The sequence below is a fragment of the Saccopteryx leptura genome, chromosome 6, assembly GCF_036850995.1.
Source record: "Saccopteryx leptura isolate mSacLep1 chromosome 6, mSacLep1_pri_phased_curated, whole genome shotgun sequence".
In the NCBI taxonomy this organism is placed as follows: domain Eukaryota; kingdom Metazoa; phylum Chordata; class Mammalia; order Chiroptera; family Emballonuridae; genus Saccopteryx; species Saccopteryx leptura.
Genome location: NC_089508.1, coordinates 179,888,071 through 179,907,638, shown reverse-complemented (window position 1 = coordinate 179,907,638; position 19,568 = coordinate 179,888,071). Strand labels below are relative to the sequence as shown.

At 50.6% G+C, this 19,568-nt stretch overlaps 1 protein-coding gene across 7 annotated transcripts; it reads left to right on the top strand.

The window, feature by feature from the left end:
* The first annotated feature begins 448 nt into the window (after positions 1–448).
* On the top strand, positions 449–18,334 carry C1QTNF2 (C1q and TNF related 2). Of its 7 annotated transcripts, none has more exons than XM_066341560.1 (4): positions 482–512; positions 10,532–10,637; positions 12,937–13,189; positions 17,379–18,334. In XM_066341560.1, the coding sequence occupies exons 3-4, from the start codon at positions 12,946–12,948 to the stop codon at positions 17,990–17,992; spliced, it is 858 nt and encodes a 285-aa protein (XP_066197657.1). In that variant the 5' UTR covers positions 482–512; positions 10,532–10,637; positions 12,937–12,945; the 3' UTR covers positions 17,993–18,334. The 7 variants fall into 7 exon arrangements, with proteins under 7 accessions (XP_066197656.1, XP_066197657.1, XP_066197660.1 ...); XM_066341562.1 differs by lacking the exon at positions 482–512 and adding an exon at positions 9,298–9,312; XM_066341561.1 differs by lacking the exon at positions 482–512 and adding an exon at positions 10,241–10,263.
* Positions 18,335–19,568: the final 1,234 nt, after the last annotated feature.

Here is a 19,568-nt window from a genome sequence, read left to right as displayed (position 1 = left end):
AATGTACATGTGCATACATAAGCCCTGATGTATATTTGCATACACAATTCTTACTCTCAAATATATGCACACTCAGTCCACAGGGAGATGTACTCTGTTGTAAGCTATCCCACCCACATGCACCCTCCCATCCAGCCACATGAATGCTCATGTGCAAGCAACAGACAGACACACGTACGCATACCCTTGAAAATGCCTGGGTAACAATCACTTTCACGCACATAAACCTCCAAATACATTGGCAGGCTCTACACATGGAGAGATGCATGGACACATCCAAGTTGTCACCAGCGCTGAAAGTTTTTCCAAACCGACTCCCAAGGAGGAGCGCCGCGCAGCAGGCGGGCCCACGTGATGGGAAGGCGCTCCGGCCGGTGACGGGATAGGAAAAGTATGCCGGGAGCTGGCGTCGCGCCAGGAGGGCGGCTGTCGCCGCAGGAGGCGGGGACGCGGAGCACCGTGGACAGTTTTGTCGCTCCAGACGCTCCTGGACGTGGCGGGCGGCAGCGAGGGTGAGTGGCCGCGGGCGGTCCGGGGAAAGTGCGGGCAGAAACGGGGAAAAGACGCGGTGCTGGGGAGGGGTAGCAAGTAGGAGTCGGTGGGAGGGGAGGACTGCGAGCGCCCCCTCTTTGCAGGCGGGACAGTCCAGAGATTCCTACCTCTTGACCTCTGCCCTCTGAATTCTATATAACATGAATGAACATTTATTGAGCGCTTACTGTGTGCCAGGCTCTGTGCTCGGTGGTTTTCCTGTTGGTAGTAATATATCTCGTGCGGGGCCCTGCGAGCCTTTCTGCGCGTGCGATTTCGTTTCCATGACAGCAGCTTATCCTTATCTGCAAAAGAGCAACCAGGCTCAGAGATGTTACTGACTCGCTCAGGATGGAACAGCTAGTTACTGGTGGTAAAGGGATTTGAACCCTGGTGAGGCTAAGTCCAGTACCTGAGCTAACAATCATAGTTAACATTTATCAAGAGCATTATCTCATTTAACCTTCACAACATTCGTTTAATTAAATACATTAATACAGAGCGGCAAACTGAACTTAAAAGATACTAAAGGGCCAGCTGAGATTTGCACGCAATTCTTCACAACTCTCTTCACTCTCCGTCCTCCCCCAAACCTTGTTCTTATCTCTCCATCCCCACTGCCGCGGCCCATTCCAGGACTGGGTCTCTCAGCTGAGTGTTGCAGTGGCCCCAGTGGTCTCCCAGCCCAGGCCCCTCCTCTCACACCGTGAGTCCTCAGCGTGAACCTGGTCTCTTGCCTGGAGCCCTCAAGAGCCCTCTCCTTAGACTGGCCATCTCCCAGAGACCCTGGGTCCCTGCCACACTGAACCGGCAGCAATAGAGCAGCAACCGTGACCTATATATGTCAACCCACAGCTGAGCTCAGACAGCACTGTTGAAAGTCCTCTCCATTCTCCCTTTCTGCGCGCCCTTCGTTCTGTGCACCACAGGCTCTGTTTCTTCCCGGGTTTCTGACTTACCCGGCCACTGGCAGGGATGCCAGCCTTGCCTGTCTTCCAGTCCTTCAGCCTTAGGGTTACCTTTTGTTTTAAACAACATAAAACGAACAATGTTCATCGTAAGAAATTCAGGCACTTGAAAAAAGTAGAAAGTGAAAAAAGTAAAAGACCATATACCTCCCACTTGTGAAAGGTAACCTCTTTAACAAGATGGTAGGTCCCTTCAGAAATCTCATATGTATTTTTGTATATCTCTTTTTTTTGTTTTGTTTTTAATTCAAAGATAACCACACTTCACATTCTATGCGGCAACTGGCCTTTTTCACTTTGTGTATCTTGGCCATCTTTCCCTATCGGCATATACGGACTTACTTTGTCCTTATAACTGTGTCTCAGTGTGTGCATTGTACGAATGAATTGAGATTTCTTTCACAAGTCTGGGGTCATTTTTTTTTTTTAATTTATCAATTGATTTTAGGTAGAGAGGAAGGGAGAGAGAGAGAAAGACAGAAACATCGATCTGTTTCTGTATGTGCCTTGACTGGGTATCAAACTGGCGACTTCTGCCTATCAGGACAATTCTCTAACCAACTAAACTATCAGGCCAGGGCAAGAAGCTCTCCTGCTTCCACCAAATATCCAGCAAATTCCCCCAAGACTTTACTTCCTTCTTTGCAGATCCCTCCATTCTGCCCCATCTTGCTATTCCTTCTCTCATTTTCACCTGCTAAGTGGGCACAGACGACCAGGCCCTTTTCTCCACAGTCCCAGCCTCTGAACGTTCACCGTGGGGTAACGGAGTGTATACATTCACAGCTTCCCACACGCCCTCCTCATGTCAAAGGACTGTCAACCTGGCTTTGCTTCAGTGGGATGAACCCCTGTAGAAACTTGCATGAAGTTCTAGTCTACGTTTACTTTTGAAAGAAATTTTATGCTGAATCATTTTTTTTCCAAGAAAATAATTCTCCCTTGGATTTGTGTATTTCTGTAAGTGACTTATTTACAAAGCTGCCCTGGTAAGGTTTGTGCCCAAGCAGAGGGACCACGGTGGAGGGACATGAGCCCTGGGCCCTGAGTCAACAGGCCTGGGTTCCATCCCAGCTTTGACCCTGGAGGGGAAATGACTTCATTTTTCTGAGTTGTTTTCTCTTTTGCCACATGGGGATGATAGTATCAATCTCTTAGAACTGTGGGGAGATTTAAAGGAGAAAATGAACAGCAATGCTTTAAAACAAGAACATACAACGTACACCGAGAACACATACACAGAGAATCCCCCTTTCTTCTAGTTCAGGAGTGGCAAATTCACATGCCCACGGGGCTGTGCATTTTAATCTCTCCCTCTTTTCGCATGTCATTGTATCAGAATAACGTTACTGTTACTGAGTGCTTCCTGAGGGCTGGTTACTGCATTCTCTCATTTAATGTTCATAGTTGCTCTCTATAAGGGAGGTGCAGGCAAGCAAATCACACAGGGAGACATTCCTAAAGACGTCGTATAATTCAGACTGGTGTAATTCAACACTCACCTGCCAAAAGATGGCAGTATTTCTGTTGCCCGATTAGCATAGGGCTGCCGGTGGCTATAGCATAAACACAGTCTGCAATTTACAGTTCATGCTGCTTTGCAAGGTTCTTGACAAACTTTCACACATAAAGTGAAACCATAAATATGTTTACATCATGCTATTTCAAATGCAAATCATTCAAATATGACCATACTGTATTTCCCTCCCATTTTACAGACAAGGAAACTGAGGCTCAGAGATAACAGAGGACAAATAGCTAGAAAGTGATTCTCAACTATGTCTTAACTGCCAGACCAGTTCTGTGCTTCTTGACGGCCAGTCCTATGTCAGATCTTTAGCGTTATTCTGAATGTCTGTCAGGGCCTGACTGGAAGTGACTCCGTGGAGACCAGCAAGCCCAGAGAAGTCAAGCAATAAAACCCAGGCTTTTCTCCTCAACCCTTCAGAGTTCAGACTTTGATATTGTCCCTCAGTTCCCAGATCGTCAAGCGTTGCTCCCTCGGTGCTATTCCAAGCAATCGCCTGACCCCCGATTTCCTTCCCTGCCTTCAGTGTGGTCCTGGCTGCCCTTTGAGAGAGAGCATGTTGCAGAGAGAAAGGAGGAGCATGCTTACTCTCTCTTCCAGTCATACAGGTGTGCCGGGCTGGATCCTCTCACCATACCGTGTGCTCTGGAAGAGTGGCAACCACGTCTTCGCATCCCCATTCCTGGCCTCAAAGGCAGGAAAAATAGGTGACACCATTTACTGGGCATCCTCGCCAAGCCATAGTACCAAGCACCAGCATACATGATGTCCCATCAGCCTTCTGTCACTTGAAGTGCTAAGCACTATCCCATCGATTCATCTGTCTTTATTATTCACCTGTATTGTGGGGCATGGTCACACCAGGTGGCTCAGAGGTGTGGGGCCAAGACAGGGACCCCCAAGACTTCCCTTAGCGCAAATGACTAGGCAGGAATGAAGGACAAGCCTCCCTAGTACGCTCTTTTGATAGCAACCGACAGAAACACAACTCAAACAAGCTTAAGTGGAAATGGGAGAATTTATCCTAAAACTACAGGGACCTCCACTTGAAAAGCCACAGGACTCATGGAGGGAGGTCAAGGCTGTTTTTCATTCATTCAGTTGCAGTTGGTGACAATTACAATTTTAAACAAGGTCTGAATTTTTGTATCAGGCTTTACTTCCAACATTTGCTGTCTTGCTTGATTTTCAGAAGGACAAGAAATGATGAATAACAACAGGTAATGCTTAGATACCTCCCACCATATGCCAAACCTTGTTCTAGCAGCATTATACCCTCCTAACAACCTGCGAAGGTAGGTGCTGTTAATGCCATCCCCGTTTTGGAGAGGACAAGGCTGAGGGAAAGGGGATAAGTAATTTGTAAAAGGTCCCACAGCAGGTCCTGGGATTCCAACCAACCAGCTATGCTTAGAGCTAATGCACTAGCTGCCGTGTGGCTGTCGAGCATTTGAAATGTGGCCAGTCTGAAATAAGAGATGCTGCAAGTGTAAAATACAAACCAGGTTTCCAGGACTTCGTGCCAATTAAAGAATGTAAACTACCTCATTCACAATTTTCACATTGAGCCCTGGCCAGGTGGCTCGGTGGATAAAGCATCATCCTGGTGCACCGAAGTCATCGGTTCAATCCCCAGTCAGAGCACGTACAAGAAGCAATCAATGAGTACACAAGTAAATGGAACAACTAAGTGGAATGGTGAGCTGATAATTCTACCCCCCTCCTTTCCCCTCTCAATCAATGGGGAAAAATTATTTTAGTAAATAAAATACAATAATTTTTACATTGATTACATGTTGAAATGATGGTGTTTGAGATATGTTAGGCAATAACATATTATTAAAATTGATTTCACCTGCTTTTTTTTTTTTTTTTTTTTTTTACAGAGGCAGAGATAGACAGGGACAGACAGATAGGAACGGAGAGAGATGAGAAGCATCAATCATCAGTTTCTCGTTGCACGTTGCGACTTCTTAGTTGTTCATTGATTGCTTTCTCACATGTGCCTTGACCGTGGGCCTTCAGCAGACCGAGTAACCCCCTGCTAGAGCCAGCGACCTTGGGTCCAAGCTGGTGAGCTCTTTGCTCAAGCCAGATGAGCCCGTGCTCAAGCTGGCGACCTCGGGGTCTCGAACCTAGGTCCTTCCGCATCCCAGTCCGATGCTCTATCCACTGCGCCACCACCTGGTCAGGCGATTTCACCTGCTTTTAAAAAAAATTTTTTAGACTGAACTTTATATTCTGATTGATTGATTTTAAAGAGAGAAACAATGATTTGTTATTCCATTTATCTATGCATTCATTGGTTGATTCTTATATGTGCCCTGACCGGGGATTGAACCCTCAACCTTGGCATATCAGAACTATGTTCTAATCCAAAGAGCCAGGATTGCTGCTTTTTTTTTTTTACCTTTTTAATATGGCAATGAGGCTATTTAAAATAACAGGTGACAGCCCTGGCCAGATGGCTTAGTGGTAGAGCGTCGGCCTGGCGTGCAGGAGTCCCAGGTTTGATTCCCGGCCAGGGCACACAGGAGAAGTGCCCATCTGCTTCTCCACCCCTCCCCCTCTTCTTCCTCTCTGTCTCTCTCTTCCCCTCCCACAGCCAAGGCTCCATTGGAGTCAAGTTGGCCCAGGTGCTGAGGATGGTTCCATGGCCTCTGCCTCAGGTGCTAGAATGACTCTGGTTGCAACAGAGCAATGCCCCAGATGGGCAGAGCATCGCCCCCTGGTGGGCGTGCCGGGTGGATCCAGTCAGGCGCATGTGGGAGTCTGTCTGACTGCCTCCCAGTTTCCAACTTCAGAAAAATACAAAAACAAAACAAAATAACAGGTGACCTCATGTCCTAGGCCTACTGGACAGCACTGTTCAAACCTCCTCAGCTCTCTGGCCTACCCCTTGGAGGCTGGCCCTCAGGAGAAGCTAGATACAGGCCTCCTTCCCTCCCCCCACATCTGGCACATCAGCTGAGTTCTTCTCGCTCACTCGCTGCAGTACTGGCCAGCTTCAGAGCTCGATGGCTCTGGCTTCCGCCACTCCAAAGCCTCACTCTGGACCTCACCGCACAGGCAGCTGAGGTTCAACGTGAAGCAGCCCGGAGCCCAAAGGGGTGGGCTTCGTGCCCACCACCGGCACATGCCACGTTCTCTGGTTTCTAAGGATTTGGGGTGTCAATGCAGGGGCCACCAGGCTGGCTTCTGGTGTGCTCTCAGGAGTGCCACAGAGACAAACTGTGCGAGATCATGGTTCCTGAGGCCTCATGAGGTCATGGTTTGGCCTTGGACCTTTTCTTTTTTTTTCCTAGACTGAGCCAGAAATAGGGGGTGGAAAGAGAGAAAACAGATCAGATATTTTCCAGGGCCTTTCGACAAGCAGGTCCCATGACTTTTAATGATCTGCATTTCGACGCTGCATGCTGGAGTGTTCCCAAAGGGGCAGGGGTCTGGAGACCCCGGGGAAGCGGGCCTTTGGGTGAGCACCGCGGGAGCCTCTGCGGCCAGCCCCTCTCTCCTCCAGAGGGCGCCCCAGCTCTCCGAGAGGCTGGGGAGGGCTGTTTCTAATTTGCTTCCTGGAATTCAGGGAAAGCGTGGGGTGTTTCTCATTATAGAATTTGCACTCCCATTAAAGCCAATTTTTAGCATGTTTCATCTGTGAGCAAGCGCCGCCCCATTCCAACCACCAGCCCTTACATTTTTAACTCCAAACACTGGGAGAATTGCCCAGCTGGGTCAGATTCAGATATCCTCCCCCATCCAAGAACTAGACCTCCCCATGGAATATTCCAGGGGCCCCTAGTGTGAGGTCAGGACTGCTGCAGTTATCATTTTAAACAAGGCTGTAACTTTGTATCACATTTTGCTTTCAACATCCTCTATCTTGTTGGATTCTCAGAACAGTCCTGTAAGGCAGAGAGGTGTTTCTATCTCCACTGTGTAGTTTAGGAGATGAAAGCCCAGATAAGAGGCAAAAAGGTGTCGTCAGTCACATGACCAGTAAGTTACAAAGCCAGGACCCGGACCCTCATAGTCCAAGTCCAGTCCCCTCACTGGGTTTCCCTCCGTGGCTTTGTCGTCCGCACGTTTACTGAGATCCTTCTGATCCTGCTGCTCTTGCATTCTGAGTGACCATTTATTTCATTGGTGGCTGGAAAAACTATGAGTTCAGCACTCCATGCGTGTGGGGCACCGTGCTGGGTGGGCACCATGCTGGGCTCTGGTGATGTAACACAGAGCCTGACCAGCAGGGCCTCTGCTTTCTTGGGCCTTCCACTCCAGAGGAAAGACAGACAGCTAACAAGTCAAGAAACAAATAAATATGTGATCACAACTTGAGCCACGTGCTGCGAAAGGAAGACCAGGGTGGTCTGAGTAGATAAACAGGGTGGGCGGAGGGGTTTAGACCCTGTGCTGGGGCGGCCTCTCTGCAGAGAGGCCATTCAACCCAAGAAGACCCGAAGGGTGAGCCAGGCAGCTGGGGGAGGGGCTTGGGAGGAAGGAGATAAGCGTCAGGAGGCGTTTTAGGCAGAGTTCTGTCCACCTGCTGAGCACTTAGATCAGGGGTTGGGAACCTATGGCTCGTGAGCCAGATGTGGTTCGTTGTTTTTTGTTTTTTGTTTTTTCTGAAGTTGGAAACGGGGAGGCAGTCAGACTCTCGCATGCGCCCAACCAGGATCCACCCAGCATACCACCAGATGGCGATGCTCTGCCCAAATGGGGCGTTGCTCTGTTGCAACCAGAGCCATTCCAGTGCCTGAGGCAGAGGCCATAGAGCCATCCTCAGCGCCTGGGGCCAACTTTGCTCCAATGGAGCCTTGGCTGTGGGAGGGGAAGAGAGAGGCAGAGAGGAAGGAGAGGGGGAGGGGTGGAGAAGCAGATGGGCGCTTCTCCTGTGTGCCCTGGCCAGGAATCTAACCCTGCACTCCTGCACACCAGGCCGACGCTCTACAACTGAGCCAACCGGCCAGGGCCCAGATGTGGCTCTTTTGATGGCTGCATCTAGCTCGCAGACAAATCTTTTTTTTTTTGTATTTTTCTGAAGCTGGAAACGGGGAGAGACAGTCAGACAGACTCCCACATGCGCCCCACCGGGATCCACCCAGCACGCCCACCAGGGGCGATGCTCTGCCCACCAGGGGCGATGCTCTGCCCACCAGGGGTCGATGCTCCGCCCCTCTGGGGCGTCGCCCTGCCTCACCAGAGCCACTCCAGTGCCTGGGGCAGAGGCCAAGGAGCCATCCCCAGCGCCTGGGCCATCCCTGCTCCAATGGAGCCTCGGCTGCGGGAGGGGAAGAGAGAGACAGAGAGGAAGGAGGGGGGGTGGAGAAGCAAATGGGCGCCTCTCCTATGCGCCCTGGCCGGGAATCGAACCCGGGTCCCCGCACGCCAGGCTGACGCTCTACCGCTGAGCCAACCGGCCAGGGCCAACAAATCTTTAATAAAAAAATAATAATGTGGCCCTGGACGGTTGGCTCAGTGGTAGAGCGTCGGCCTAGCGTGCGGAAGACCCGGGTTCGATTCCTGGCCAGGGCACACAGGAGAGGCGCTCATTTGCTTCTCCACCCCTCCGCCGCACTTTCCTCTCTGTCTCTCTCTTCCCCTCCCGCAGCCAAGGCTCCATTGGAGCAAAAGATGGCCTGGGCGCTGGGGATGGCTCCTTGGCCTCTGCCCCAGGCGCTAGAGTGGCTCTGGTCGCATCATGGCGACGCCCAGGATGGGCAGAGCATCGCCCCCTGGTGGGCAGAGCATTGCCCCTGGTGGGCGTGCCGGGTGGATCCCGGTCGGGCGCATGCGGGAGTCTGTCTGACTGTCTCTCCCTATTTCCAGCTTCAGAAAAATGAAAAAAAAATAATAATAAAATAATAATAATAATAATGTTAAAAATATAAAACATTCTCATGTATTACAATCCATTCATTGCCTACCACTCATGTTCATGGTTGCGAGTGGCTGGAGCCAATCACAGCTGTCCTCCGGGACAACACCAAATTTTTATTGGATAATGCGTAAAGTACACGGGTCATTGTATGGCTCTCACGGAATTACACTTTAAAATATGTGGCGTTCATGGCTCTCTCAGCCAAAAAGTTTCCCGACCCCTGACTTACAGTGTCACATACTGAGCTAGAAGCTTTGATGACACTGTCTCATTATTCCTCCCCCAACTCCCAGATGGGCGTTTCTACTGGATAGTCAAGGATGCTGAGTGGCTGGGTTTCTCACGTCTCTCCATCACCGAGTTCAACGCCACCGCTGCACATCAGCGTGTCACAGCCTGATAACCAACAGGTCACGTTTATTTGCACCTAATTTATATCCCCTGATGTCCAAGGGACATCATTCAGAACTCAGGCCTAAGAGCCTTGCTCAAGGCCCAGACAAGTGTCCCCGGACTTTTCTAGTGGCAGACCGTGTTCGGGTAGAGTCCGCGAGAGACAGATGTCCCCACTTCGGGCCCTTCTCACATCAAAGTCTGGGTGGGGCCCTGACCGGTTGGCTCAGTGGTAGAGCGTCGGCCTGGCGTGCAGAAGTCCCGGGTTCGATTCCCGGCCAGGGCACACAGGAGAGGCGTCCATCTGCTTCTCCACCCCTCCCCCTCTCCTTCCTCTCTGTCTCTCTCTTCCCCTCCCGCAGCCAAGGCTCCATTGGAGCAAAGATGGCCCGGGCGCTGGGGATGGCTTCTTGGCCTCTGCCCCAGGCGCTAGAGTGGCTCTGGTCGTGACAGAGCGACGCCCCGGAGGGGCAGAGCATCGCCCCCTGGTGGGCAGAGCGTCGCCCCCTGGTGGGTGTGCCGGGTGGATCCCGGTCGGGCACATACGGGAGTCTATCTGTCTCTCCCCGTTTCCAGCTTCAGAAAAATACAAAAAAAAAAAAAGTCTGGGTGGAGGGCAACTGGGAAGGAGCTAGAAGGCACGGGGCGTGTCCTGAGGGTTGGGGGAGAGAGAGAAGGAGGGAGGCTCCTTCCCTGACAGTTCTGGTGAGGCGGTTTTCTCCTAACCTCCTCCTAGGACATGTGTATTTATGAATCATAAGCTACTTAACTGAGAGATGAAAAGGCCAGGAACTGGACAAATTAAAACCAAACTGAAGAACTTCATCCAAGTTTAGCAGGTCATGGTTCTGTGTGTGGGGCTTCACCATCTCACATTTCTTCCCTTCAGCAGGAAGACGGGCACGCAGCCTCCCCTAGTCAACTCACACCAGAAAGTACAATTTAGAAACAAAGATAATTTTTAAAAGGTGAGGGAGGACCAATACTTTTTCCCTCTGGTCAGTTGAACAGATATTTATGGTGCACCTGGTGCTATATATAAAATATTCTGCACGCCCCCTCCCCCCCTCCGGAGTAGGGGTAGGATCCTTGTGCTTTAGGAGGTCAAAAGGAAGGAGGGATTAGATCTGGTCTGGGTTAGGGAAAAGAACAGGAAGGGAGAAAACTTACTTTACCTCCAAGAGCATCGGTGCCCTTTTGGATTTAGGCCACTGCCTTGTTTTCCCTTTGTTGTAGATGTTCTTGAGGGCAGTCTGTGAGTCTCAAACACTCTTTAATCAAGCAAGGATTTCTTGAACACCTACTGTGAGCAAAGAAGTCGGAAGCCCCAGGGATATAGCAGGTAAGCTGCAGTGCTTGGTCCCATGGGGCTTCCGTTTTAATGGGAGGGGTAACAGGCCCAGGAAGCGGGTATGCGGGCAAATAAAGTGAGTACGGGGGAGCTTGCAGGACTGCAGAGACACAAGCCAGGAGCCGGGGTCCGAAGGGAGAGCCGTCGGGAAAGGCCTTGGAAGAAGTGACATTCGAGCTGAAACACAGGATATAAGAGCTAGCATGGCAAAGAGAAGGGCCCTGGGTTTCAGAAAGAGGCAGATGGAGCCTGGTCTGAAGGAGAGGGGGTGTCTGGAGGAGCAGTGAGAGGTGGGAAGAGCTGGGGGGTCGTTCAGGGCCTCGTGGGCCACATCGCCAGGGGTTCTCATATTTGCTCCTCGCAGCCAGCAACCACAGGACGTGATGTGGCTGAAATATGCTTTTATTTTTTAAATGTATTTTAGAAACAGGAAGGGAAAGGGAGAGAAAGAGAGAGCTAGACAGAAACATCCATCAGTTTCTGTATGTGCCCTGACCGGGGATCGAACCTGCACCTTTGGGACGAAGCTCTAACCAACAGAGCTATCCGGGTCTGATATATGCTTTTAAAGGATCCCTCGGGCTTCAGCACGGAGAGTGCATGTGGGGAGCCAGAGATCAGGGAGGGGCTGTTGTCAGGTCCAAGCCAGGAATGAGCTGAGGGCCCCTGGAGGTGCCCTGTGCACCCTGGTCTTCTGGTTCAGCCCAGGAAACTCTCCCGTTAACACTCCAAAGAGGTTCGTGCTGGGAAGACAGAGCCCAGGAGGCTGCCCTTCCCCGTCCCCGCCCCATCGTCTTGGCTAAGCCAAGTGCAGACCTCTCAAAGAGCAGGACGCTTTCTTCAAGCATCGATTTGCTCAAGTATCCTGAGGGAGAAAAACCTCGCTCTTACATATTCAAAGTTACATAGTGTGTGTGTGTGTGTGTGTGTGTGTGTGTGTGTGTGTGTGTGTGTAAGGGCAAAATACAAAAAATACAAAATATCAAAGAAATCTCTCTCTTGCTCTGTGTATCTTTGCCATGTACTTCAAGGTCTCTTCTGTAATTTGGGATATTTAGGAGGAAAAATCAAAGAAATGCTGACTTAATGGAAAGCATTTGGGCATTAGGGTCAGCCAAACCCAAGTTCAAATATAACTGCCACGAGCTAGCTGTGTAAACATGAGCAAATTAGTCTCTCTGAGCTTCAGTTTCCTCTTCTGTAAAACAGAAGAAAAATACCGGGAAAAGGGAGCAAGGTGCAGCGGGCTAAGGGGGGGTCCTCAGAGCCCCTCAGACATGCGTTCAAATGCTGTCCCCAATACCCCAATTGTGGGATTTGGGGTAAATCATTTGGCTTCACAGAGCCTCTGTTTCTTCCTCTGAAGAAATGGAAACGTTAAGTTTTCCACCTTTGTAGGATTTATTGTCAATTTGAAATTAAAGAATTCAGGTAGCCCTGGCCAGGTAGCTCAGTTGGTTAGAGCATCATGCGGGTTCGATCCCCAGTCAGGGCACATACAAGAACCAACCAGTGAATGCATAAATAAGTGGAACATCAAATCAATCTTTCTCTTTTTCTCTCTCTCTCTGTCCCTCTCTCCCCCTCCCTTCCTCACTCTCAAAAAAAAAAAAAAAAAAAAAAAAAAAAAAAAAAAAAAAAAAAAAAACTGAATAAAAAATAAATTAAAAAGAATTCAGGTAAAGAGTGTCACACAGTTCCTTGGATGTTGTAGGTGTCCAATAGAGTCAGCTTGCCTCTGTCTCAGTTTCCCTGCCTGTAACTGGAGATATTGGATGAGACCATTCCTTGGGGCCCTTCCCAAGTTTATGATTCTGAATTTATTTAAAGACCCTGGAAGAGTTAACCTGTGTGGGACCCTTGGGGCCGTGGCACCCCTGCCCGGCTTCTCACCACCTTGGTGTGGAACATGGGCTGGGGGCACCCAGGCTGGGAGCAGGACCATCTATTCTAGAGCCTTATTTTTCTTGGAGGTTCCCAGGGCCAAGAAGACTTTCCCCTCCCTCCCTCTAGGTTTGGAACCAGAATCTAGCCACCCCGCCTTTATTTCCAAAACAGTTCCTGGCTCTGACTGCGGGATCCTCTGGGCTCCAGCGCAGAGAAATCCCTTGCTCCCTGCTTGTTCCAGGGCCCTGCTCTGCCCTGACACTGGCCCCTGCCCTGGGCCAGCTGTCACTGAGCACTGTCCTTATTGTTCATTTAAAAACAATTTTTTTAAAACTGACTTTAGGGAGAGAGGAAGGAAGAGAGAGAAAGACAGAGCTGCTCACAGCTCTCTTGCCTCCCACAGGTGACCGCCATGATCCCCTGGGTGCTCTTGGCCTGCGCGCTCCCTTGTGCGGCGGACCCTCTGCTTGGCGCCTTCGCCCCCAGGGATTCCCAGAAGGGCTCCCCTCAACTTGTCTGCAGCCTACCCGGGCCCCAGGGCCCTCCCGGCCCCCCAGGAGTCCCCGGGCCATCAGGAACAGTGGGAAGGATGGGCTTTCCCGGCAAAGACGGCCAGGACGGCCAGGACGGGGACAGGGGGGACAGCGGAGAGGAAGGTAAGAGGCCCAGTGTGTGCCCCTCCTGTTCCCACCTGGGTGACAGCACCTGCCACAGAGGGGGACAGGGGGGACAGCGGAGAGGAAGGTAAGAGGCCCAGTGTGTGCCCCTCCTGTTCCCACCTGGGTGACAGCACCTGCCACAGAGGGGGACAGGGGGGACAGCGGAGAGGAAGGTAAGAGGCCGAGTGTGTGCCCCTCCTGTTCCCACCTGGGTGACAGCACCTGGCACAGAGGGGGACAGGGGGGACAGCGGAGAGGAAGGTAAGAGGCCCAGTGTGTGCCCCTCCTGTTCCCACCTGGGTGACAGCACCTGGCACAGAGGGGGACAGGGGGGACAGCGGAGAGGAAGGTAAGAGGCCCAGTGTGTGCCCCTCCTGTTCCCACCTGGGTGACAGCACCTGGCACAGAGGGGGACAGGGGGGACAGCGGAGAGGAAGGTAAGAGGCCCAGTGTGTGCCCCTCCTGTTCCCACCTGGGTGACAGCACCTGGCACAGAGGGGGTTCTGTGAAGTTATGAAAACTGATATTAATCCCATCTCGTTATCAACCAATTAATGTCTCTTTAAAAAAAAAACACACAGAGTAGTGTATTCTCCTAAAAGAAACAATGAGTATTAAATCTTGTGTTTCTTCCCCAGCTGCGCCATTGATTTGCTGAATGACTTTGGGCAAGTTTCCTGAAATACTCTTCAGACCTCTTTTTTTTTTTTCTTGTAGTGAGAGATGCAGAGACAGACAGGAAGGAAGGGAGAGAGATAAGAAGCATCAACTCGGGCCCTGGCCGGTTGGCTCAGCGGTAGAGCGTCAGCCTGGCATGCGGGGGGACCCGGGTTCGATTCCTGGCCAGGGCACATAGGAGAAGCGCCCATTTGCTTCTCCACCCCCCCCTTCCTCTCTGTCTCTCTCTACCCCTCCCGCAGCCAAGGCTCCATTAAAGCAAAGATGGCCCGGGCGCTGGGGATGGCTCCTTGGCCTCTGCCCCAGGCGCTAGAGTGGCTCTGGTCTCGGCAGAGCGACCCCGCGGAGGGGCAGAGCATCGCCCCCTAGTGGGCAGAGCGTCGCCCCTGGTGGGCGTGCCGGGTGGGTCCTGGTTGGGCGCATGTGGGAGTCTGTCTGACTGTCTCTCCCCGTTTCCAGCTTCAGAAAGATACAAAAAAAAAAAAAAAAAGAAGCATCAACTCGTAGTTGCAGCACTTTAGTTGTTGTTCATTGATTGCTTCTTATATGTGCCTTGACTGGGGAACTCCAGCTGAGCCAGTGACCCCTTGCCCAAGCCAGCGTCGTTGGCTTTAAGCCAATGACTTTGGGCTTAAGCCAGAGACCATGTCTATATCCCACACTCAAGCCAGCGACTCCAAGCTCAAGCTGGTAAGCCTGCGATCAAGTTGGCAACCTCGAGGTTTTAAACCCGAGACCTCAGCGTCCCAGGTCAACACTCTATCCACTGCACTACCACCTGGTCCAGCTTCAGACTTCTTTTGATTACAAGTGACAGAAACACAATTTATAACCCCAAATGGAATTTATTGACTTATGCAACTGGAAAGTCCAAGAGTTGAGCTTCAGGAATGGCTGGATCCAGGAGCTCAAATATTGTTGTCTAGGCTCTGCTTCTCTCTGTGTGTTGGTTTTATTCTCAAAAAGGCTGGAGTTGCCGAAATGGCTCCTGGTAAGCTCAAACCTTTTTTTTTCATGGCTTGATTTATAGAGCAAATCTCAGGATAACTGATACTACTTGATCACATGGGCATCCTGGACCAATCCCTTTAACCATGGAGGTGAGGTATCACCATTTGCCAAGACTGGGTCTTGTGCCCACCCCTGAGTGTGTGTGATTGGGTAGTGAAGGCAGTTGGTCACTGTGATTGACAGCTTCGTGGGACTCCCTGAGGTAGTGAAGTGTGGTTCTGAAAGGAAAGGATGCCAGGAAGCCAGCAAACACATTGGACACTGTCTGCAGTCCCACTCAGCCTGGACTTTCCCTGCATCTCTGAGCTATCACCCCAGTAACCCAATACTTTCCAGTGTAAATAGCACCCCAAAATGTACATTTTAAGCAGTAGGGAAATTGTGCCTTTTACTTGTATGACATTATAATATTGAGAGAGCATTATCCCATTTCCTGACCACCATGGTTAATTTGGTTCTGGGGAGGAAAGTTATCTCTGCTGTTGCCTTTTCTCTGTGGATCAAGAGCTGTGAAGATGTAGGCTGGGGGCTGCTCTTGGCCATATCTCCTACCTCGTATGGAATCTGTGCTGAGAATTAACGTGACACACCCAGGAAGGTGGCGCTGAGAGGTGGAAAGCCCTGACGTGCCACCCAGATAAAGGCGGCTCACCCTGGACAGTCATAGGACAGGTCAGCCACCAACCCCCTGCCCCCAACAGACGTGTGTAAATCTGTCTCCAGAAAGGTCTTGGAAAGGAAAGTCAGCTTTTCCTGAAATTTCTCGAAAAAGTCATCAAGAGGGAAGCTCATCACGTAACGAACGCACGGTAGAAGCTTCCTGATTCGTCCCCCAAACGCTTCAATCCAAAACGACTCTGTCTTGACTCCTCCTTGTCTCTCCGCCCCTTCTCCCATCTTTTGTTTATTTTCGATTTTTCAAGGAATGGCTTTGTGACCTTTCTTAGTTTTATTTTCCCCCTTTTATTTACTTTTAGTTATATATGAGTAACACACAAATACCTTCGTATTGTAATAAATTCAAACAATACAAATAAAGCAAGAATCCTCCTTAATTGCTACCCTTTCTTGTGTTCCCCTCATCCTCCAGAGGGGACCACTGATGACTGGTTAAAGGGTTAAAGAGGCATCTTTCCTGACCGTTTTCTGTGTATTTTCACAGTGTATAATAATACTGGGCATTGACAGGCACTTAGTGTAAGCTATCTGCCCCTGAAAAATTAGATATCCCGTGAGAAAATTCTATTAGGGAATCTATTTCCCACTTACTTAAACTAGGAAAAATTTAAAGGCATTACCTGCTAACCCCAAACTCTAAACAACAGTAAAATGCCTACATATATACATATAAGAAGCCAAGTATCTTGTTAGGGTATAAAATGCCTACGTTACATGGATCACCCATTTTATATGGTGCTTAACAGAGCGTTGTCTTGTGTACAATGATGCTCCAATGTTCCGTAGCACCAGCAACCGTCAGAAGCAGGCTTGGCATTGCAGGCTTTTCAAAACATCTACACCCAGTTCTGCCGGTCTACCAATTGTACCCATTGTACAGTTGTGTTTGGATGGAACTCAACTCTTTACCCATTGTATATTTTCCTTAAAATGTTGTATTGAGTTTAGGGGATATGACTATAAATGTTTTCTATATAACCATTGTCCAAAAATGTTGTATTGAGAAAATGCACGTTTTCTGAAATACGGGTATTCAAAACCAACAGTTGTTCTACAGCAAACGTTCTGCAGGGTGTGCCAAGTGCATTTAGCGAGTGCCTGCTCTGGGCCGGGCACTCTGCTGTGCTCCTGAGTGGGTATAGAAACAGCGTTGTGGTTTCCTCTGAACAAAAAGAGGTTCTACCACCTGCTCTTTCCTCTTCACTGGACCTTTTTAGAGAAGTTTGCATATAGGGCACATACATCTGCCTCATTTTTTAAAAAGGCCTGCATAGAATTGCACATTATGGATGGACCATAATTTTTTAGTCGTTTCCCCTTGGATGGGCAGTTAGTTGTTCCTAGCATTTGCTGGTGTAAGCGACGCTACAGTGAACCCCGTGTGCACATATGTGGGCAGGGATCTGGGCACTGGGCAGGGATTTCACTAAGATCAGTGTTTTGAGGTCAAGAGGCTTCTTCCAATTCTCTACTCAACCCGTTGCCGGCACAGCCCTTTGAAGGACTGTCCTGACAGATAAACCAAACTCTTCCTTAGAAGGCGGAGGGGAAAGGCTGTGAACTGTTATGTTGTTTTATCCCTGATCCACCATGATTCCGGAAGGTAAGTGTCACCATTTCCACTTTCCAGTTCAGACTGGGAGACATGCCCCAGGTGACACCATAAGGATTTGCACCCATTTCTAGATGACTCTCCAACGCCCTCTCATTCTTCCCGATACCCAAAGGCCTGTGCTGCAAAGATGGAAAGCCAGGACCCCCAGGCCTGTGCCTAGTTCTCTGAGGGCCCCTTCATGACACCAGCTGTTCTGTCTTCTAGGTCCCCCTGGCCGGACAGGTAACCGGGGAAAGCCAGGACCCAAGGGCAAAGCTGGTGCCATCGGGCGGGCTGGCCCCCGCGGCCCCAAGGGGGTGAGTGGTGCCCCGGGAAAGCACGGCACGCCAGGCAAGAAGGGGCCCAAGGGCAAGAAGGGGGAGCCGGGCCTCCCGGGACCCTGCAGCTGCGGCAGCGGCCACGCCAAGTCGGCCTTCTCAGTGGCGGTGACCAAGAGCTACCCACGGGAGCGGCTGCCCATCAAGTTTGACAAGATCCTGATGAACGAGGGTGGCCACTACAACGCGTCCAGCGGCAAGTTCATCTGCAGCGTGCCTGGGATCTACTACTTCACCTACGACATCACGCTGGCCAACAAGCACCTGGCCATCGGCCTGGTGCACAATGGCCAGTACCGCATCCGGACCTTCGATGCCAACACAGGCAACCATGATGTGGCCTCGGGCTCCACCATCCTGGCTCTCAAGCAGGGTGATGAGGTCTGGCTGCAGATCTTCTACTCAGAGCAGAACGGGCTCTTCTACGACCCTTACTGGACCGACAGCCTCTTCACAGGCTTCCTCATCTACGCCGACCAGGACGACCCCAATGAGGTGTAGACAGGCCCGCGCGGGGTCTCCAGAGACAGAATGCGCTCCTGGACTTGGGCTTCACAGAGCGAGACCCCTAAACTGTCTGCCGGGGCTGGGAGTCGGGAGCTTCTGGACTCGGGCAGACTCCTCTGCCCCCCTTTTCTCCATCATTAAATCCAAGCTTTTTTATTCATCCTTCCGTTTATTCATTCACTCTACTTTTTCCCCGTACCTACTGTGTGACAGGCACTGTGCTACACTCTGGAAGGTACCACAGCGAACAAGACAGACTGGCTCTGGCCTCATGGGGCTTCCATTCGAGCAGGAGACACAATTTACAAATAAACACTGAATGTAATAATGGTGTTGGGATGGAAATACATTTGCCATGGTCAAGAGTAATCAGAATAACAGGAGACAGGGAAGGAGGTGGAAATTGTTTTTTGGATTCCATATTTTTACATTTACTTACATAAAGTCTACACATCTTAAACGGACAGACAGCTCAATGAGTTTTTACATACGTGCACACTTTATACCTTCCGTTTAGATGAGGAACAGAATATTTCCGGCCCCCCCCCCCCCAACTACCCAAGGCTCCCCGACGACTCACGTCCCTTTCAAGTCAGTACCAGGAAGAGGTTCGTTTTTAAGCTGAACACTGAAGCAAGAGAGAGCCATGCAGCGGGCTGGGGGGAGGGGTCTCCTGGCAGAAAGAGCATCAGGTACAAAGGCCTTGACACTGGAGAGAGCTTGGCATAGCTGAGGAACTGACTGGAGGCCAGAGGGTGGAGGGAGGTGTGAAGCTGGAAGGTTATGCAGAACCTCAGGCTGTGGCCGAGTTCATTCCGCTGGTCGGGATGCAGAAGTGAGCATGGCATTAATACAGGGATAACCTTGAACCCGCTCGCTCCATGCATGAGTCAAGTCCGACTCACACTTAAGCACTCTATTATTACTTACAAATCACCTGCAGGCCCACTTCTCAATCAGTGATGACACCAGGATATCCCCGTGTTCCTGAGAACCGCAGCTCTGGGGGGCGGGGCTGGGCAGCATATAAATAAGTCTTGCCCCTGCCCCAGGGGTTCCCAGTGTGCAGGGACCCGAGGGACAGGAAGCCACAGCACGGAGTGGCTGATGGGGAGAGGACCCCACGGGTCAACTGCTGGAGAGAACTTAGTGAAAGAGGAGCCACAGCTTCCTGGCAGATTGCTGTCACCGACCTCTGACTGGAAGGAGGAACCAGCGGCGCCCCAGGAACGGGGAACACTGCCTGGCGTGGTCCTGGAAGGGGCGGCCTCCTCCATACATCAAATGGGGTTTATTAAAAATAGCTCAGTTTTCACTAAGCCACAAGTATGGGGTTAGGATGGGTCTGAGAAACCCAGGAAGGGTTCTGGGACCCAAAGGGATTAACGTGTAGGTTGGGGCCCTGCTTGGCACCCCTGTGGGAAGGGGCCAGCTTCTGGGTTTGAGCAGGAATCTTCTTGAACAGTTCTTTTTACTTCCCTTTCATTTTTCTTAATTTTTAAAATTTTTATTTATTTATTTATTTATTTATTTATTTATTTTTACTTTTTTACAGAGAGAGAGGGATAGA